General features: G+C 38.0%; 1 protein-coding gene across 5 annotated transcripts in view; it reads left to right on the top strand.

Annotated features, from left to right (window-relative positions):
- The window catches only part of Ibtk (inhibitor of Bruton agammaglobulinemia tyrosine kinase), a 79,620-nt gene that overhangs the window by 12,808 nt on the left and 47,024 nt on the right, over positions 1 to 19,788 (top strand). For all 5 annotated transcript variants that reach the window (XM_005377682.2, XM_013510860.1, XM_005377680.2 and 2 more), the window contains exons 3-10: positions 3,667 to 3,763; positions 7,736 to 7,860; positions 12,419 to 12,529; positions 13,767 to 13,937; positions 14,097 to 14,214; positions 14,298 to 14,478; positions 16,345 to 16,468; positions 18,875 to 19,052. In XM_005377682.2, the coding sequence (XP_005377739.1) occupies positions 3,667 to 3,763; positions 7,736 to 7,860; positions 12,419 to 12,529; positions 13,767 to 13,937; positions 14,097 to 14,214; positions 14,298 to 14,478; positions 16,345 to 16,468; positions 18,875 to 19,052 (1,105 nt within the window). The remainder of the gene's footprint in view (positions 1 to 3,666; positions 3,764 to 7,735; positions 7,861 to 12,418; positions 12,530 to 13,766; positions 13,938 to 14,096; positions 14,215 to 14,297; positions 14,479 to 16,344; positions 16,469 to 18,874; positions 19,053 to 19,788) is intronic.

Raw genomic sequence — 19,788 nt, 5'->3', positions numbered from 1 at the left:
TTATATGCCCTAGAGCTTGGCACTCATGCATGACTGGCTGAAAGTATGAGAGTTAAGTCCTCTTAGAACAGGTGCTCTTGACTAAGGGAGAGTGGGAACCAGTGGTAAATACTTGTTCCTTTTACCCCTCATTAGATAATAATTACACTGTGATATATTGTGTAAGGCTGCCCTGGAACATCCTGCAGATTCTATGCAGCTCTCCTTATTGGCTTTCTAACCTACTCAATACTATATTCTCATTTTGATTGGTTTCTCCTCCCTTGATTTACTCCAGTGGTTCTTTACTACTGCTTTCCAGAATCTGTTGTCAAGGAAACTTCTATGTAAGACTCATCTTATGTTCTGCTTTGGGTAATGCAGTCAAAACAAACGAATTCAGTTTCTTTATTTTCTGACAGTCATCCCTACTAGTGTTACCAGTGTTTTATAATGGAATAACTATGTAAAAGCCTGATATATACTTAAATACTGATATATACTATTTAATAGGTTAATGAATTTATCTGCCATTTTGGTAAATATATAAAGAGTTGGTCTTTAAATGTCATTTGTTTTTTCTTGGTACCAGGGATGGAACTCACGACCTTGTGCTTGCCAGGCAGGCACTTATGCCACTGAGCTATATCCCCAGTCCAAGAGTTAAGTGAGTAGGGTAGACTACATGCTGGTCCTGACCTTTAGAATTCAAAATAAACATATTAAAAAGTATCGAGTGCGTAGGGAGCTCTAAAGGCAAAAAAATTATCACTAGTCATTTATGCAGTTGAGTCTAGTGAGGATGATGCAAGTCAATATGCTTTTAATAAGGTCCAGGTGGTTTATATAAAATTCAGGGCAAATTTATAAAAGTGGCAAAATAAACTCCTCTTAAAATCTAAGTTACTAATTTGTCATTTGTCAGATTCATAGTTTGGAACTCTCAGCCCTAGAATCCAACCTCTTTACACTGGTAAGGGCTAAGTTCATGTCCTCCCTGGAAGGATTTATTATATCCATTTTTGAAATGTACAATTTTAAATTTACTAAAACCTTAAACAATCACTTGTTACTTCTGTTTTACTTGTGAGTGCACTATGATTGTCTGTTTTTAATTGACATGCCTTGTGGAGTCAGGTATTATAACCATCTGGAACACAAGGAGACTAAATTTGGTTTTAGTTTATAGAAATGCATTGTTAATGATGTAAGAGGAGATTGCATTTTCTTAAGTAACCCAAACAGTGTGTACTATCATGTCACCGTTGTAGTTCTAAAGACCTTCACGGTTCATTTCAGCTTATAATTATCAGGTAATGGTATGTGGCAGGCAATTGACTACCAGTACTTAAAATAGATAAATCTGAAAGCTTGTTGAAAGCTTCATTAAACTGTCAGCAAATATTAAGTTATTCTTGGAAAGGGGTAACTTTTTATATTTAATAACTGAAATGAAATAATCATCTGAATTTAATGTTGCTCTCTGTTATCTTCCCCATCCATAATTTTGTTTAAAAAGACAGAAAAGTATGTCGATAGGGGTAAAATGTAGTAACTAACTTATAAACATGAGATAGAAGATAGTTGATTTCCTGTTTGAATTGAAGAGATGAAGTTGTACCGTGAATTTCTCCTTTTAACACATGTATAGACACATTTTAATATAGGCTAACTATGTGACTTATAGCAGACTCTAAGTAATGCTGTAAATGGAAAGATAAGAAAATGTACATCACAAATTGAAATAAAATAGTCTTAATATCAGTAGAATAATGTCTTGGTTACTTTTCTCTCGTTGCTGAGACAAAATATCCAACGCCCAAAATGAAGGAAGGAAAGGTTTATTTAGCTTACAGTTTGTGGAGGTTTCAGTCCATACTTGGCTGGCTCTGAGGCAGAAGATAGCAAAGCAACAAGAGCAAAGGGGGGAATGGCAGCCGAATAGCAAACAGCCAGAGCAAACCTGAGGAATGGCGGCAAGCAGCTTCTCTCCCTCCTTTACTTTGTAAACAGGCTACCCCCACCTAAGGGGCGTGTAGCTCTCACATAATCTTTGCCCTCCTCTTCCACAGGCTCAGGATGTATACAAAGTAAGCACCCTGGCTTCCTGCTGAGTCACTAAGCCAAACCTCTAGACTCCCCAAGTTGACACAATGTATCAAGCATAACAAATAAGTAATTCTTTTTTTTTTTTGTACTGGGAGTTGAACTTAGAACCTTGCACTTGCCAGGCAGGTGCTGTGCCACTAAGCTATATCCCCAGCCCTAATATCAGTAATAGATAGAATAGAATTGTAGGCAGAAAGAGATGAGACACAGATGACTGCACCATGAAGGAAGAGTTTCTGCCAATTTAAATACTGTGCTGCCATTGCCTTGGACTCTTTGTGACCCTTACTTGTAAAGACATGGAATATGGCTCTGTCTTAGTTATTTTTCTCTTGTTGCTGAGACAAAATACCCAACTCTTAAAATTAAGGAAGGAAAGGTTTATTTAGCTCACACTTCGTGGAGGTTTTAGTCTGTAATCAGCTGGCTCCAAGACAGGATGGCATGGCACAGGGGCAACAGTTAAGGCAGCACAAGACAGCAAAAGCAGCAAGAGCACAGGCGGGAAGCAAACCTCTCTGCTCTCTTTTATTGTGTATCAGCTATCTGCCCACCCCCACACCATCTCCGTACCCTCATCATCCTCAAGTGGAGGATGTCTACAAAGTAAGGACCCTGGCCCCCTGTTGAATCACTTAGTTGAACCACTTAGTTGAACGTTTAAACTTATTATGTTTGAACGTTTAAACTTATTACATTGACACAAAGAATAATATCCTAGAGGGCATGTCCGTTCCACTCTAGGATGTAGAATTGCTGAGTCACTTGGTTAAGCTTCTAGGCTCCTCAAGTTGACACAGTGTACCAACCATAACAGGCTCTGTAACTACAAAAAGTGCAGGTGTTTATGCAAATGTCTGTATCCACGCTGATACAGTCACAGAAATGCTGCCTTCTAGGCAAACAGACCTCTCTAACGGAATTAGTTTTCTGCTACTGTAACAAAATACTTGATAAAATACTCATAAAGAAGAATTTTTTTAAATTTTTGAAGATTTCAGATCATGACTGACTGGCCCTGCCACTTTGGGTCTGTGGTAGCATAGTACATCATGGCCAGGAGTAGGTGGTGTAGCCAGCTGCTCCGTGAGTGGTAGCTGGGAAAGGAGAGAGAAAAGAGAACAGCACCCCCCAGGGGCCTTGGAGGGCGAACTCACGGTGACCTAAGAGCCCAGGAGGCCCGCATCTCCTCCGGGCACCGCCCAGCGGTGCCGCAGGCTGGGACCAAACCATTCATTCACGGCCTTTGGAGACATTCCGTATCTGAACTGTAGCACTGACTTTGGAAGGCTATCAGGTGTGTAGTTCATTTGATTTAAAATGTTAGTTATTTTATTTCTTTGTATTTTCTGGTGTTCTCTTCTCACCAAAAAATTAGATATTTGATTTTTCTTAGTTTTCTTCTAAATGTGAGAGAAAAAGTATGTGTGAATATAAGAGATCTTTATTATTAAATATGTGTTTTTCTTTTCACAAATGTGGTTATGGGCTTGATCATCTGACTTTGACATTTAAGAATAGGAAATTGCAGGTATACTGATAAAATGCGTACTCATGTGTGTGCTTTTCTTTTTCTAGCATGGTGTTAGTCTATATATACAAGATAAAGAAGGCTTGTCAGCTTTGGATCTTCTCATGAAGGATAGACCAACTCATGTAGTATTCAAAAGTACCGGTAAGAAAATTCTACAGATATGGTCCACTAAGGTTCCGTGTAGAAACATTTTAAGAAGTTTTAGTCTTATTAAAATAATGGGGGGCATTTGTGTTTGGATATCTGCAAAGGACCTGTACTTTGGTGTATGTTGATAGTGTTGGTTTTACATTACAGTACTTTGTTTTGCATTTTTCAGTTTCCATTCATACGTATGTCTAAAAATAAAAAACATAACCTAAAATGAGAAGGCACTTGGAATTGTAGCTATTCTGAGGTAATTAATGTAAATCAAGCAAATAGTATCGTTTGAGTTAGAGTGAAAAAGGAATGGAAACAATTATTCTTACTCATGCATTGTAATTTCACTTTAGGCCCCTAATTTGTTTGCTTTTTGGGTGCTGGGCTTTGGAAATGGAAATTGACAAAAAAGAAGATTTAAATGGGGTACTGTATAGTTTGCATCTAAGGTAAATCAGGATCTGTTCTTCATTTTTACCTTGGGTAATACATTTGCGGGTAACTGAGCCTTTGAGAATAAAAATGACTTAAATCGTAAACTTGGCTGTGATTTCTATCCCAGTTTAATAGAATCTTATCCTAAACAGTATTGTGATTTTGTATCTATCAAGAGCAAACAGTTGAAAGTTAGTGTTTCTGTAGAACAGTGGGATCACCATTTGTTTCATTTAGCACATTTGTATATGTGAGTTAATAATACATTTAACTATATGTATTTTCATGGAAACTAAGTAGATATGACAGATGGTGATGGGCTCATTTGGCACTTAAACTTTAGCTGCTAAAAAATAAGGAACAAATGTTTAATCATTTCCATTGGAGACAGATTTGCCCTGTGATTTTTTTTTTTTTTTAAGATTCTTCATGACTTTTTTAGTACTGGTTTCTTTTAGCAGTTGAAACGCTTCACTCCAAGCTCTCCTGGTCTTGAATATTTGTGCTGAAACATCAGCTATGATTCTGATGGGTTTACCTTTCTGAGTATCCTGTAGCTTTTCTGACATCTTTTAAGATTCTGTTCCTGTGTTGGTCTTCTGGGATTTTTGACTATGATGTGTTGTGGACAGGTACTTTTTTGATTGTGGCTGTTTGGAATTCTGTGCCTCACCTGTGTGTTTAATTTTTTCTCTATACTTGGGAAGTTTTCTGCATTTTTTTCTATAAACTTTTTAATTGCAATTCTGACTTTTCACTTTTTCCATTTAATATTACATTAGTCTTTGCTTCATCTGGTAGCTGTTGGGCCTGTTTTTCATGTTTTCTTGCTGTTCGTAAGGTACGGTGATACCTCAGTTCACAAATGCTTTTCTTGGCAGACAGTTTGGTTTGGAAACAGAAGCATTTGGCAAAACTTTGCATTGTGTGACAAACAGGCCATCTTTCCCACACAAACAGATGTGGCCATGGTTTCCAGAACTGCAGGACAAATTAAATTCATTAATGAAGGCCCCACGGTTTCTCTGAATAGTTGCTCTGTCACAGAAACCCTGTTTTGTAACTCTGGTGCTCTGTCTTCGTGTTGGTCACTTCTGGGCCCATGCTTTTCACTGGCATTTTTAATCTTGTGTATTCCTGATTGGAGCCTTTTCATAGAGTCTGAGTTTTTTGCTAAACTGGCCATTCAAGTGTTGTTAAGCTCAGCTAGCTTTTTATTAGTGACTTCTGGGAGCTTCCTGATCATTTTATTACATCCACTATTTGTTCAATTATATGTTCTGTGAGCCCTCTGAGTGCCTTACTGATCTTTTCTTAATCACCTGTTATCCTTTGGAGTAATACGATTGTGTGTAATTTGCTTTCCTTTCCTTGGATGCCCCCTGGATTGGCTTCTTGGGAGTTGGGAGTTTTAGGATGTATTTTGTTGCCTTATCTTCTCCTGTTTCTATTATTTTTTGTTTTGTGCTGAGGTTTTCAAGTGTTTTAAGTAGAGAGACTTCGTTGCTACTGTAAAGAGCTCTTTACTCTGCTTTTTAGTGATGCACTCTGGTTGTGGCTAAATACAGTCTTTTGCCTCTGTCCCCTGATCTGACCACTTCTTCATTTGGTATGAGAGGATGCACTATAATTGGCTCAGTGCCCATTTCTCCAGGAGTGGATCGTTAGTGACAGAAAGGTAATCCAAATGTTGGTGTACAGAGAAAACCACAGCTACGTGACCCTGGCAACAGCAAGTTCATCAGCAATAATAACATGGTCTGAGACAAACTGGATAGTGATGTATCGTAAGCACCTGTGGCAGTGGTGGCGAACCCACTGCATGTTGCAGTGGGCTGTTCGTTATCATTGAAAGCTCTGAAACGTTTGCCGTCACCGACCTGTAATGTACCAGCCTTAACCATGGAAAAGATGTCGATAGTTGTAGTACAGTTACACAGACTAAATATTGGCATCCCGTAAATATCTACTAACTGACAAATCTCCCTCCGCTAATAATGGAAAAGAACTGCGCAGTAGTAACACAGAGTTCAGTAACGATTCATAAAGCTTGCTGGTTATACAGTGAGGTTACATGGGGTTGAGAATGTGAGACTGAAAGAGAAGAAGTTTGAGAAATTAAGCAATGGGAGTTGAGAAGGAGGAGAAAAAATGAGACAAAAGATCTATTTAAGGAGTAGAGGGACATTTGTAGAATTAGATATGGGTAACAAGACGAGAAAAAGGAAACAGGAGAGAAAGTAATAAATATGGAGAATAAAAAATTATCAACAGGAAAATATTAAAAAGGAAGAAAAAAGGTTTAAAAAAAGGAAGGAAGGAATGTTCCCTGAATCTGCAATAGACCAGTGAAGACGAAAGAAGAGGGGAAAGAAAAGTAAGAATAAATCGAGTCTAATAATAGGAAAAGAATTTTTTTTCTCTGTATTTGAATGAATAGTTTCTTTCCAGGATCCAGAGTTTTGGAATCCAACAAGTCATGTTTTTTTTTCCCAATATAGTTTTATGGCGTGTGGGTTTATGAGGTGCTCTGTGTTCCAGAGGCCCCTCTGTTTATCGCAGGCTATGAAAACTGTCCAAATGAAGGCATGGTCATGCTCACGTTGCTGGAGAGGAAAACAGTCAGACCTCAGATACATGCTGCATGTAGGGAGCAAAGCAGGGGTTTGAAGAATTAATTCTGGCACTTTCAGATCTGACAGTTTCTGAACACAACACATGCCCGGCCTGCCTTCTTACCATGGAGGATGGGGCCCGTATATTTCCCTGCCTGAGCGCAATGAAACTTCTAGTGGCTTCTCTCCTAGCCTGCCCCTGGGGTCTCCTGTGGTTGCCTCTAGCTCAGTCACTCTGGGAATGTTACACTGGGGTCCTGAAGTAAAGTTGATTTTTTTTTTTTTTTTGGTTTTTCTCCAGTACCAGGAACCGAACTCACAACCTTGTGCTTGCCAGGCAGGCGCTTTGCCGCTGAGCTAAATCCCCAGCCCCTTAAAGTTGATTTTTTGGATATTCTGAGTCCCAGACTGAAATAATCAACCCCTCCCCAAAATGGCGCTGATTAAGCACTCTCTGGCAGTGTGGTGGTACTGCGCTGGATTCCCTGTCCAGCGGTTGCCTGCTGTGTGGAAGGAGCCAGAACAAAGCCTCATGCTGCTTTTACAGTTTGCATCAGCTGTGTCCCTCCCGTGGCCCTCATTGCCGGCCCAGCCCGGTGTTTCTGCCTGGAGCTTCTGGCACGGGGCGCTTACCTTGTGTCCAGCAGCTTCCCCTTCGCAGGAGCCTGGCTGAGCTTCCAGGCTCGAGTCCTTCGTTCTTTTCTCGGTGTTGTAGTCTGTTTTAGCTTGTAACTTTCCCGTATTCCTTCCCAATTCTCCTTGTCCTGTGGTTTGAATGTTCTACTTCTAGAATTTTATAGAATTCTATATTGTATTAATAGATTTATAACTTTAAAAATTACTGCCATTTTTCTAAATATGGTAAATTAATTTTTGTCACGAATCATGTAATATAAAAGTGTAAAAACAACTCTCATTTCAGATCCTACAGATGTGTATACCTGGGGTGATAATACAAATTTTACTTTGGGTCATGGCAGCCAGAACAGCAAACATCATCCAGAGTTGGTGGATCTGTTTTCCAGGAGCGGTGTTTATATCAAGCAGGTATTTTAACATACAGTCTGTGTACTTTTAGACGTTAGAATTTTTTATATTTGATGGTTCAGATTTTCACTTGGACTATATTAATTTTGTTGAATGTATAATAATATTTTGATCATCGATTGGTGTTATGAAGCCTTAATCATATTAGACTGTATAAAATACCCCAAAAATATGTTTGTGCAAGCAGTATTAGAAATCAGAAGATACTACAAGATAGTAATTTAAAGAAGGAAAAGCTTCTGTTAATTTTCTACTTTATGTTTTTACTTGAGAATTAGAATTCATCAGTTTTCTTTGGTGAACTTGTTAAAGTTCAGGGTCATTTTTGCTAAGTGACTATGAGTTCATAAATGTAAGTAATGGTACAGTTTTAATTGATAAAAATTTTAAAGGTTTGGTCTTAAATCCTTGGATTATATATTCTGCTTTCATGGATTTGGCTACTTTTCATGTACTTTTTCTAGAACATTTCATTTGTATGTGTGTATGCATATATACTTTGTTTCTCTTCTCGTTCTTTCTCTTGTTTCATTTAAATTGTATTCTGGATAATCTTTTAAGGTATTTAAAGTTAATGAGTCTGAAGTACTAGTTTTGTGATTTCTAAACTTGTTAAAATTTTTAATGCTATAAATTTCATCTTCTAAGTCCTAAATATTATACCATGTGTGTAGTAAGTTCATTTCTGTCTCCAGAACCGTTAGCGTTCTGTTACTATAGAAAATACTTGAGGCAGCAGAAAGAGGACGGGTTTACTTAAGAGAGAAAAGCAGTAGCCAGCTTGCTTGTGCTCGCTGTCTCTCTCTCTGTCTTTCCACGTGTGATACTAGGGGCTGCACCTGGGGGCCGCTGAGCTGTACCTTCAGCTTTATTTTTGTCTTGAAACAGGATCTCCCCAGATTGTCCAGGCTGGGCTTCAACCTGTGATTTTCATGCCTCCCGAATAGCTGGGGTTATATGCGTGACCCACTGCGCGTGGCCGTGGCTCCCATTTCTGAGGTTCCGGTCCACGGTCATTCGGTTGCTTTTGTGTCTGTGGTGAATCCGTACAGCAAGCGGGGACTGCGTAGCGAGTCAGATGTCTTTCTTCGTAGTGACAGGGAAACCAAAGAGCGCACAAGAGATTGCTGCCTTACAGCCCCCGTCAGGGACAGACCCCTAAAGGCCTGAAATCTGCCACCAGGCCTCAGCCCTGAGAGGTTTCTCCCACCTTCTGGTGGCACCAGACTGAGGACCAGGCTTTTATCGCATTGGTCTGTGGGGGATCCTGATTGGAATATAGCACGAATGTAGCTGCTCAGCCCTTTTCAGGTTCTTTCTTGCGCTTGGACAGCGACAGCAGCCTAACTTGACTCTGTAGCTGCATTCATTTCCATCCTGTGTCAGTACTTTTCTCCAGAATTACTGTCTTTGAAAGACAAAGCTAATTGCCTTTTTAAAATTTTTTTGCTATCACGTTTGCATAGAACTGAGACTCTGCGGCTTTGGATACAAGGCTCCCTTCGTTGTTGCTAAGCTCCATGTGAGCTCATGTTCCCCGCTACTTCCGAGTTTAGATGCATTTTGAAGTTCATAAAGCAGCTTTTGGCCCCTAAATAAAAGCTTTGGGTGTCTTTCGCAGTGCATCCCTGTCACTGCTCCTTTCACCTGATGTTCATATATCACATACAAATTCTTAGCTCATGTTTTGAAATTGAACTCTCACTTTATAGAACTACTTTGACTGTACATACTTGGTTTGTGTGAAATAGTTTTGGTTTATGATTATTTTCCTGGGGCAATTATTAATGTCACTCTCTCAAAAAATGTTTGGGTAATAAATTATATGGCCACTGTATTTATGGCTCTGTGTAACATACAGAGTTGAGAGTTTTGTAACAGAAAGTGGTGATCTAATGGATCATAACCAACAGTTTTTTTCCCCCTTGCAGTACTAGGAATTGAACCCAGGGCCTTTGGACTGAGCTACATCCAAAACCTGTTTTTATTTTGAGACAGGATCTGTAAGTCACCACTACATTGTCCAGGCTGGGCTGAAGTTTGTGATCCTCCTGCATCAGCCTCACAGAGTCTCATAACCAGCAATTTTAAAGAATGAAATAGAATAGTTAAATTCTAGAGAATATATCATTTGAGAGGCCAGGAAGATGAGCCTCTATGTGAATGAAAAGTGACTGGAGTTGCAGGGGGGCTGATCAGACCCTCAGGTACCCGTCAGGGCTGACAAGGATGAAAGACAGAGAAGAATTTTAAGGTTCAGGGAGGACTGAGAGGAGACCTGCTGCTAGTGAGCAAACCTGCGGACCTGTACAGTCCGCTCTTTATCCGCCTGCACAGGAGGGTGGGGTCGTGCGCCATTTGTGACATGGTTTTGAAAAATAAGGAACAGGTGTACTTCAGAAGAGGTGAAGGTGAAAATGGTAGCAATCCCTTCTCTCCACCCAGGTGCCTGTGCAGGTTACGAGGGAGCTAGCTTGCTTTCTGTTCTCCCCAGCCGGCGTTATCTTGCGCTGGGAGCGCTGTGGTCAGCATCTTCTCCCCCTGCTCGCCCTTACACAGCCTGGCCCCCAACGTGGAGTAGTGTCATAAAAGCTTGGTTTCCGGTGGGTCACCCGCATAGACCCGGAAAAGATGTAGGATGATGAAAAGACTGAGGATAGGCCGTGAGAGGTCAGCAAAATCCTGCTTAAAATGGCGATTCTTTCATAGTCATCAACAGTTGATCAGAATTGGCGCATGAGAAAGAATGCTCTGTTCCTGAATTGGCAGAGGATGTAGCCAGATTGCATGCACTGTTGTGGAGCAGGGATTTTTACACAAGCGTGGAGGAACAATGGGACTTTTAAGAGACTGGGGATGGACTGAACCTTCTGATCCTAACATATAATACAGAAGAATTAAACATCTGCCTTTAACAGGGTTATGTGTGGATCAGTATACTCTAAAACAAAGCCACATTTCAGTTAATGTAAACAATGATTGTTTTCTGAAATGATTCAGGGTTAAGGGGTTTTATTTACCAGAGAATGAGGGTAAAGCAAGTAGGTGAGTACATCTGAGGGCAGGAAAGCAGTGATTTTACCCAGGGAGGAGGAAGCACATGGGAATGCTTACTGAGCACCAGGTAGCGAGCCAGCCGAGACACAGGAAAGAGCTGATGCAGCTTGTACGATGGCAGAAGAATTAATTGTCCGCAGAGAGAGATTGTTAATATTAGATTATCGGCATATTCTAGGGAATTAACTTGAAAAACTATGCTTCATTGTCTTGTTTTAAAATTAGAGGTTTTGAAGTTGGAGCATTTAAAAAGTCTGGTTTTACTGTTTCTTTAATAGTAGAGGCTAGAAATTATAGAATGGTTTTCTTCTAAACTCATAAATTATTTTTTCCCTTAAAAATGTAAACTTACACACATTTGAGTTTTACTCTAAATGTTCTCTTAGGGTTTTTATGGAGGGCTGGGCATATAACTCAGTGGCACAGTGCCTGCCTGGCAAACATGAGGTCCTGAGTTTGATTCCTGGTACCAAAAAAAAAGAGTTTTGTGGTCCAGCTAAACGACGCAGTGATCTTTGTGTTACCTTTTTTTTTTTTTTTTTTAAACAGGAATATTGCATTTACAGAACTTTACGTAGTCTAAGGAAATATTTGGAGCTTATAGTTCACTTTATAATTTTCTTATTTTACAAAGGTCCTTGACTTTCTGGAAGATGATTCTAGGATTTCTCATCATTTTATATCCTAAGAAGTATAAGTGCAGATAATTTTTAAAAATAAAAAAGGATTTTAAAACAATTAAAATAAGTACAGTGAATATTAGATGCGTTGAAAATTGCGAAATATGGCCTCGTATTTAGGTATGTAAGTATAGTAGGTGCCTGGTTAAAACTGATGTGGTCTCTTGCTGTGGCCTTCTGATGGTAGAGTTGGACTGTTTCACTGTCCTTGCCTTGTTTTCCAGAGCATAAGTAGGGGTGTGTCTGGGGCAGACAGGCTGTTGAAACAAAGCAGATTAGGAGAAAGAAGTGGGAAACAGAGAGACTGGAAAATAAATACAAAATTACTTCAAATCATGTAATGATATTAAAATACAGATAGAGATGTAAAAAGGACACACCGCCTTCCCCTTGCGAATAAGTGACATGATTCTCTCTAAAAAATCCTACTTACATGTTTCTGCTATTTTTATCAGTGGTTCATGCCACAGTTTGGCAGTCGTGCCTCATCTTCCTTTGTGCTCGGTTCTTGCTGTTTGGGTTCATGAAATTGGACAGTAAGGGGCTTGTACGTGGGGACCTGAAGCTAACGCTTTTCTTCCTTTGCTGTCTTCTGTCGGTAACATATGATTGCCTTCTTTGTGCCTTTTCCATGCCAGTGATTTTAGACAATTGTAAATAAAGCATACATATTTTATTTTTTTATAGAAAATTTTAAACAGAATAGTATAGTGAATTCCTGTCATCCATTTAAAACAATTAGCAATACTCTGTTCTTTTTTTATAAATCAAAGAACATTTTATTCAGACAAGTTTGATAATATTCTCTTCTTTTCCCTTAGGTGGTGCTTTGTAAATTTCATTCAGTGTTTCTGTCTCAGAAAGGGCAGGTTTATACCTGTGGTCATGGTCCTGGAGGACGTTTAGGCCATGGAGATGAACAGACATGCTTGGTAATTTCAAAGTTTTTATAGGGTAACTTCACTAAAAGTTTATAGGGTAACTTCACTTTTTTAGGTAACTTCACTAAAACTTCGATAAACTAGAAGTTTCAGATAACTAATTTTTTTCTCTCAACTCTGGGAAAAAAAAAGTATCCGATTGAAAATAGTGTAAAAAAAATCAATTTCCTGGTATATAATGTTCAAATGAAGGTGTTTGCATACAAAGTAAGCGTGTCAAAGAAAAATATTTTGCTTATAGCAAATGTTGAGTCGGAGAGTATATATAAATAACCATTACAGTTATTTCCAGAACTGAGATTAAAAAAGGGCAAACTAATTATACAATACTTTTCTTGAAGTTGTCCAGATTTTAATTTTAAATTGCTCATTTAAAAGTCTGTAGTCTAAAAATTGAGCCAATATTTTCACTATGTAATCACAAAATTGTTTTTATGCTGCATAAGCTTACTGGTAATTGGAGGAAGGTTAGTTTACTGTACACCAGGAAATTGGCTCACAAGGGTGTTTTTAGGATTTTTTTTAGAAGACTGCTAGTATATTTATCATCTATTAAAGCCTGCTTTAAAAAGGAGATAAAGGTATAATGCCTTCCAGTTTTGGAAAATTTGTGGATTCCAGGCATTGGTGATGCTTTTCACGCACTGTTACCTGAAGTATCCCAGCAGCCCCATGAGGCGTAGGCTTTGTTATATTTGTTTTTTGTGTGCCACCAGTGCTAGCAAAGCATCATTTATTGGTTGCCTAATTTTCAGCTAGGAAAATGAGGTAGCAAGAATTAAATTAAAAATTAAAAATTAAATTAAAAATTAAAATTTGGGGTCAAAGAGTAAGTGACTGAAGATTTGAACCCAGGACAGAAGACTCCAGAAGAAATAGGAAATTGTGTGTTGTGTTACTGAAAGAAAGCATAGATTCCTTTTTTTAACATGCCACTGAATACTTTGAAGAGGTCCATTTTTACCTTACAAATTTCCACTTGGTATAGGGTAAGGACTTAAAAAGTTATTTATTGAAGTATTTTATTGCTGTTTAGTGGGTTTATCTGTTTTGCTCATAAGCCATTGACCATATAACTTTAAATTTCTCTGCCTTTTGCTGAAATACGAAGTTTACCTCTGGTGGGTATAGCCGTGTGGTACTTACATCATTTGGGTGTAGTGTCATCAGATTCTACTTGCATTTTAATATCAGTAATGAGCGTAATCAAGTTAATCTTACCTTGTAGGTTCCCAGACTTGTGGAAGGACTGAGTGGTCATAATTGTTCGCAAGTGGCAGCTGCTAAGGACCACACCGTTGTGTTAACGGAAGAGGGATGTGTTTATACGTTCGGCCTAAATGTTTTTCATCAGTTGGGAATTATTCCGCCGCCTCCCAGCTGTAATGTGCCCAGACAGGTAAACCTCTGCTTTTCAAACACTAAGCTGTCTGCTGTAAAACCTGTGTGGGCAGGAAGTCATACCGACACGACGACTTTTTTCCGCTTCTTTAACCTCATCTTCAATGGCATATATTTCACAGGAGAAATTAAACGTTTTTCTCGTCTTTTTGAATAGATGCAGGCAAAGTATCTGAAAGGAAGAACAGTTATTGGAGTAGCCGCAGGCAGGTTTCACACAGTGCTCTGGACTAGAGAAGCTGTCTACACAATGGGCCTAAATGGCGGACAGCTGGGTAAGAGATTCTTCGTGACAGCACCTAATAACTAAGTTGGGCTTTTAAAACGTACTTTATGATTTGTTTGTATAATTTTTTAGGTTATTTACTAGATCCCAATGGAGAAAAATGTGTAACTGCTCCTCGTCAAGTCTCTGCCCTCCATCATAAGGACATTAATCTGTCTTTGGTTGCTGCAAGTGATGGGGCAACAGTCTGTGTTACCGCGAGGGGAGACATTTACTTACTTGCAGACTATCAGTGCAAGAAGATGGCATCTAAGTATGTGCGTTTCTGTACAATAAACATAATTATAGTGGGACAGTTTTTCCAGCAAATACCTGATTAGCAGCTTTAAGCTTGCTTTGTCAGTGTTAAATGGGAGAAATTGAATGGGGGGAATTCAGGAATTTTTGTCTTTTGTCAAGGATCTAGTGAATATATGTAAAACACTTGTGAACTGTAAAATAGTATTTTTGAATTATGTTTTTGTTTAAATAAGATATATTTTTTTCCTTTTTAATGTATCTGGTGCATAGAACTAGATTAAATCATAAGTGGTTTGTGACATTACCATCATTGCTTCATCTGTAGCCTTTTGTACATGATACAATTACATTTTTAAAAATAATTGTCAACCTTGTATCCAAGGTGTGTTTATGTCTAACTGGTGTTTTTTTAATCTTTCAATTTGTGTAGCTTGTGGTTACCTGAAAGCGTGTTAGAATATCGTGCAGTGAACCAGCAGTTAGTTGGGTAATCAGAAAATCAGAACAAAGAATTGTAAAGTTAATTTTAAACATGGATGGAGTGCCAGTTGGAGTTCCCTGTCTTTCATTTATAAACCACACTAGCAGTGTGATTTCAGTTTGCTGTAAGAACAAATGCTTAAAAATAATTGTGACATTTTAATCTTTGGTAGTTGATTTATATGTATCTGATTTGACAGTAGTGTTTTATTGCTTATATTTATTGTGTTATATCCAAGTATTCAACTGTTATAGATCCTTTTCAGACTATTTCATTAGTTTAGGTAATATTTCATTATTGTATAATTTAGTAATAAGTATAAGTGCAGACATAAGAAATATAGCCGATTCCAGAAGAGTATAGCTCAACCACTAGAAGAAGTTGTGGGCAAAAATTCTTGACAATAGCCTGCTTTTAAGACTATTAGGGATTTAAATTTACATGTAGCAAAATAAGTTTTTGCACAGGTACAATAGGGGTTAATTTAATAAACAGATGCCACTCATGAAATTAGTTAATGAGCGGAAAATAGTAAACTTTAAGTTTGTTGTGGTTTCTCATCTCTGTGTAACAGTTAGAAAGTTAGTTTTGACATTGTATGTCACGTTTTAGTTTTAGAAAAAGTAAACGTGTTTCCTGTCTCAAAACAGAAAATTAAAAAAGGGATTGGGGATGTAGCTTAGTGTGCAGGCTCTGGGTTCAATCCCCAGTGCTACAAAAAGAAAACAAAACAACCCACCAAAACCTTTCCCTTATACCATTAAATTATGTAAATATAAATTAATCCCAGTGTTCATGATGAAAATGATTTTGCTACAGATTATTATGTAATTTTTAAAATAATATTTTGAGTCTAAGTAAGCTATCTGGAAGGTGGGACGCTTACTGGAATAGCACACGCAGGTTCCAGACAGTGCTGCTCACCGCAGGTGTGCAAATAAAGTGAAATGTGTGACTAACGGACGAGTTATTAATTACCAGTACTGATGATGCTAGTGGTAGGTGTGCTTATTTGGAATTGATCGTATTTGACATTAAGCATTTGTATTTCGTTTTGTAGTTTAAATTTTTTTCTGTCAAAGTGGAAATATACTTAGGAAGTTACACTGTTACAGTTACTTAGGGTCGAAGTGAATGTGTTGTGCAGCAGCAAGTGAGGCTGAGGTGTCTAACGTGTGTATTTGTGTCAATAGAGGCGAAGGCCTCGTCACAGAAAGAAATAGCCACTTTGCACATGTATAGAAAGGAGAGCCTGGGGATCCCAGGCGCACATCATTTTAGTTCATCCTTTATAATACTGCCTGTTGGTTATTGTTTCAATAGTCATTTCTTTAAAATTAAGTCTGTGTATTTTAAAGAGTATAATTTAACCTAGGATTTTTGTTTTTCCTCATTCAGACAGCTGAATTTGAAAAAGGTCCTTGTGTCTGGGGGTCGTATGGAATACAAAGTTGATCCTGAACATTTGGAAGAAAATGGGGGTGAAAAGCTGTGCATTCTTGCAATGGATGGAGCTGGAAGGGTATTTTATATATATGTATATTTCTATGTAACAGTGTAATAATCTTATTCTCAGTTGACAACTATAGGAAACCTGATAATGTGAAAATGTATTGCCACATTAGTGCCAGTTTCTAAGGATTTTGTGTCCCTAATTTTAACATCCAGTACTAATTAGTATGGAACTAATATTTCAGAAAAAATATGACATTTAATCTGTGGCATTTGACTATGTTAAATTGTAATTTAAAATTTCCTTTATAGTTTTTTAAATAAAAATGAATTAGAAGTTTTGGAATGAACCAAGTATTGATGATGATGTTAAAGTGCGTGGGTGAAGAGATGTGATGTCACTACTCTTAAATAAGTAAACAGTAAGCAGGCAATATTACAGATTTGGTGCATAATTGGAAAATTTCCCCCAATTTATTTTATTTTATTTTATTTTTGTTTGTTTGTTTGTTTGTTTGTTTGTTTTTGTCTTTTTGAGACAGGGTCTCGCTGTGCAGTTCAGGCTGACCTTGAGCTCACTTTGTAGCCCAGGCTGGCCTTGAACTTGCAACGATCCTCCTGCCTCAGCCTCCTGAGTGCTGGGATTACAGGTGTGTGCCACCATGCCCAGCCCCCAGGTTATTTTGTATAAGTATACTTATAACACATATACACAGAGATGATATCAGTCTGTATTGTGTATATGAAATGTAGTATATTTCTAGGTCACTATTATATAAAGGATCTTCCCTCTTTTACAGTTTTGAGTTTAGTTCCCTGTCCATATCCCTGTAAATATATCAGTGCATTTCTTTTAATAAAATTGTTAATTCAAAAAAATGTATTGAAGGGTCTGGGATGTAGCTCAGCAGCACAAGCTCAAGGTTCTGAGTTCAATTCCCAGGACCAAAAAAAATACTGAAATATATACTTAAAATATGTTGATAATTACATACTATATATTTTGAAATAAATATAGTAAAATTTAAATATATTTGTTTTCAAATAAATATGTACATATATATTTCAATTTAAAAGAATACTTAATATATGTTATATATTAATAACATTGAAAAAATTGGGGCCAGGGATATAGCTCAGTGGCACAGTGCCTGCCTGGCAAGCACAAGGTCCTGAGTTCAATTCCCGTTACCAAAAAAAGGAGAAAAAATTGTATGCTATGGCTTTAAAACATAGATAGCTTTCTGGTTTTTGCCTAGAAAATAAAAACAGAATAAGAATGTTTTGTGAGGTTTTAAGAAGTACTGTGAAATTTTAGAAATACTGTGTCATTTTAGAAATTGAGTAGTTAATAATAAATTAATCATAACAACTACTGGTTCATTGTAGGCATAGATTGCTGTGCTGGATTATTTTAAAGCAAGGAACTAGATCTTATTTGTATGTAGGTTCTCAGTCCCCTGGCCACCTTTTTTTAAACCTAAGACAGAGTCGCTCCTAAATTGGCTGAAAGGTGCTATATTCCTGCCTCAGCCTCCTAGAGTACTGAGATTACTAAAATACGCCACTGTGCCTGGCTGTAAATAACTTTTAAGTCACCTTGGCAGATAGTATTTTGTGCTTTGGTATTGTTTTTTTTTAAATTTGATCTTGATGGAATTAGACTTCTTTAAAAAGAGTTGTTTTAATTTTTCAAACCCAGTCATGCTTGGAATGGCAGTGTATGGACAGAGTAAAGAGTTGCTGCTCTGGGTAAAGTGAATCTCTAACTTAATACCTCATCTCTCAGCGTTCTCTGGTGTGGTCTCCGCAGTAGTCGCTAATCCAGTTCTGAGGCCTGCTGACGTTTGTAGAATCACTGGGAACCACTAACGCTATAATTTTTTTTTTACCTCTAAAGACTTTTTTAGTTGTATGATTGAGTTTCGCATCTGCTTTTTTTCTTGAGTGTGAAGTTTGGATTTTCATGAGGTGATTTTTTTGTTTGTTTTGTTTTGTTTTGTTTTTTGAGACAGGGTCTCGTTCAGGCTGGCAGGCTGGCTTGAATTTACAGCTTCCTCCTGCCTCAGCCCCTTGAGTGCTGGGATTACAGCCATGCACCACCACAACTGGCAGTGATTTTTTTATTGTTGTTCCAAATAGGTGACTGCACTAGCACTGACTTCTAGCCGTTAGCGTTAAGATTTTGTTTCTCCAGCATTGTTACAGATATTTTCCCCAAATTAATATTTCACATTACTTCTTAACAGGCATAGCTTTGAAATAATTTTTCGTTTTTTACATTTGCTTAATATATTTTGCTGAAAGGTACAGTTCTTTGAAGTCCTGCTTACTTCTATGGTGTCTGTATTTCCTGTGGAAGAATGATCATTGAAACGTAGTAGTTAGACCTTTTATTTTGACAGTATTTTTTGGTGTCAGGTTTTGATCATTCAGATGCTACATTGCTTTATGTCTCGGTGTGATTTGGCTTTAGGTGTTTTGCTGGCGGTCGCTGAACAGTTCTCTGAAGCAGTGTCGGTGGGCCTATCCTCGGCAGGTCTTCATTTCTGATATTGCTTTAAGTAGAAATGAGATTTTGTTTGTCACACAAGATGGAGAAGGATTTAGAGGAAAATGGTTTGAAGAAAAAAGAAAGAGTTCTGAAAAGAAAGGTCAGTTCATATATGTGGATAGAGTATAAAATATAGAAATACCTTCCAGTTAACCTTTAATTGGTAAGTGTTACTACGTCTCACCCTTAAGCATTCGTACGTTTACCTTGGTGAGTCATGTAACAGCTGTCTCCTTGCCGACACTTCAGTGGTGGTGAGGGATGTGACGTTGCACTCTGTCTTTATACCTGGCGTATTTCCTGGTACGCTGTACTTTCTGCTTAAGTGATCTTGAGTGAATATATTAGTTATTGTAAGGTGAAAATATGTACAGAGAACATTTATGATTACTCAAAATTATATTTTTCGAGACCTTAAAGGCTTGAAAGGAATGGGCAAGAATTTCTTGATGTGCTGCATTGTATTTTATTTCTTTACATGTTATTGAAGTCTGTAAACATTTAAGGTAAGTTATTGTGCCAGATACAGGGCAAAGTCTTAATGATAAAAAAATGTGTAAGATGAGCTGCTGTTCTCGGGCACCCTGTATATAAATATTTACAGTTCACTCAGTGAGATGGTAATGTGTATGTAATACCTTCCTTCTCCCTCCCTCCCTCCCTTCCTTCCTTCCTTCCTCCCTCCCTCCCTCCCTTCCTTCCTTCCTTCCTTCCCAGTCCAATCTATTAGCCAGATCGAGAAAGTCAGAGAAAACAGAGAAGGGCTTCAGTCTGAGAAGCTAAAGCGGGCACACCTCTGACAGAGAGGGTCAGACCAGCCCCTCAACAAACTGAAG

Source organism: Chinchilla lanigera, unplaced genomic scaffold, assembly GCF_000276665.1.
Source record: "Chinchilla lanigera isolate Chin_1 unplaced genomic scaffold, ChiLan1.0 scaffold00010, whole genome shotgun sequence".
Classification (NCBI taxonomy): domain Eukaryota; kingdom Metazoa; phylum Chordata; class Mammalia; order Rodentia; family Chinchillidae; genus Chinchilla; species Chinchilla lanigera.
The sequence above is the reverse complement of the archived record's forward strand: the minus strand, read 5'-3'. Positions and strand labels throughout refer to the sequence as shown.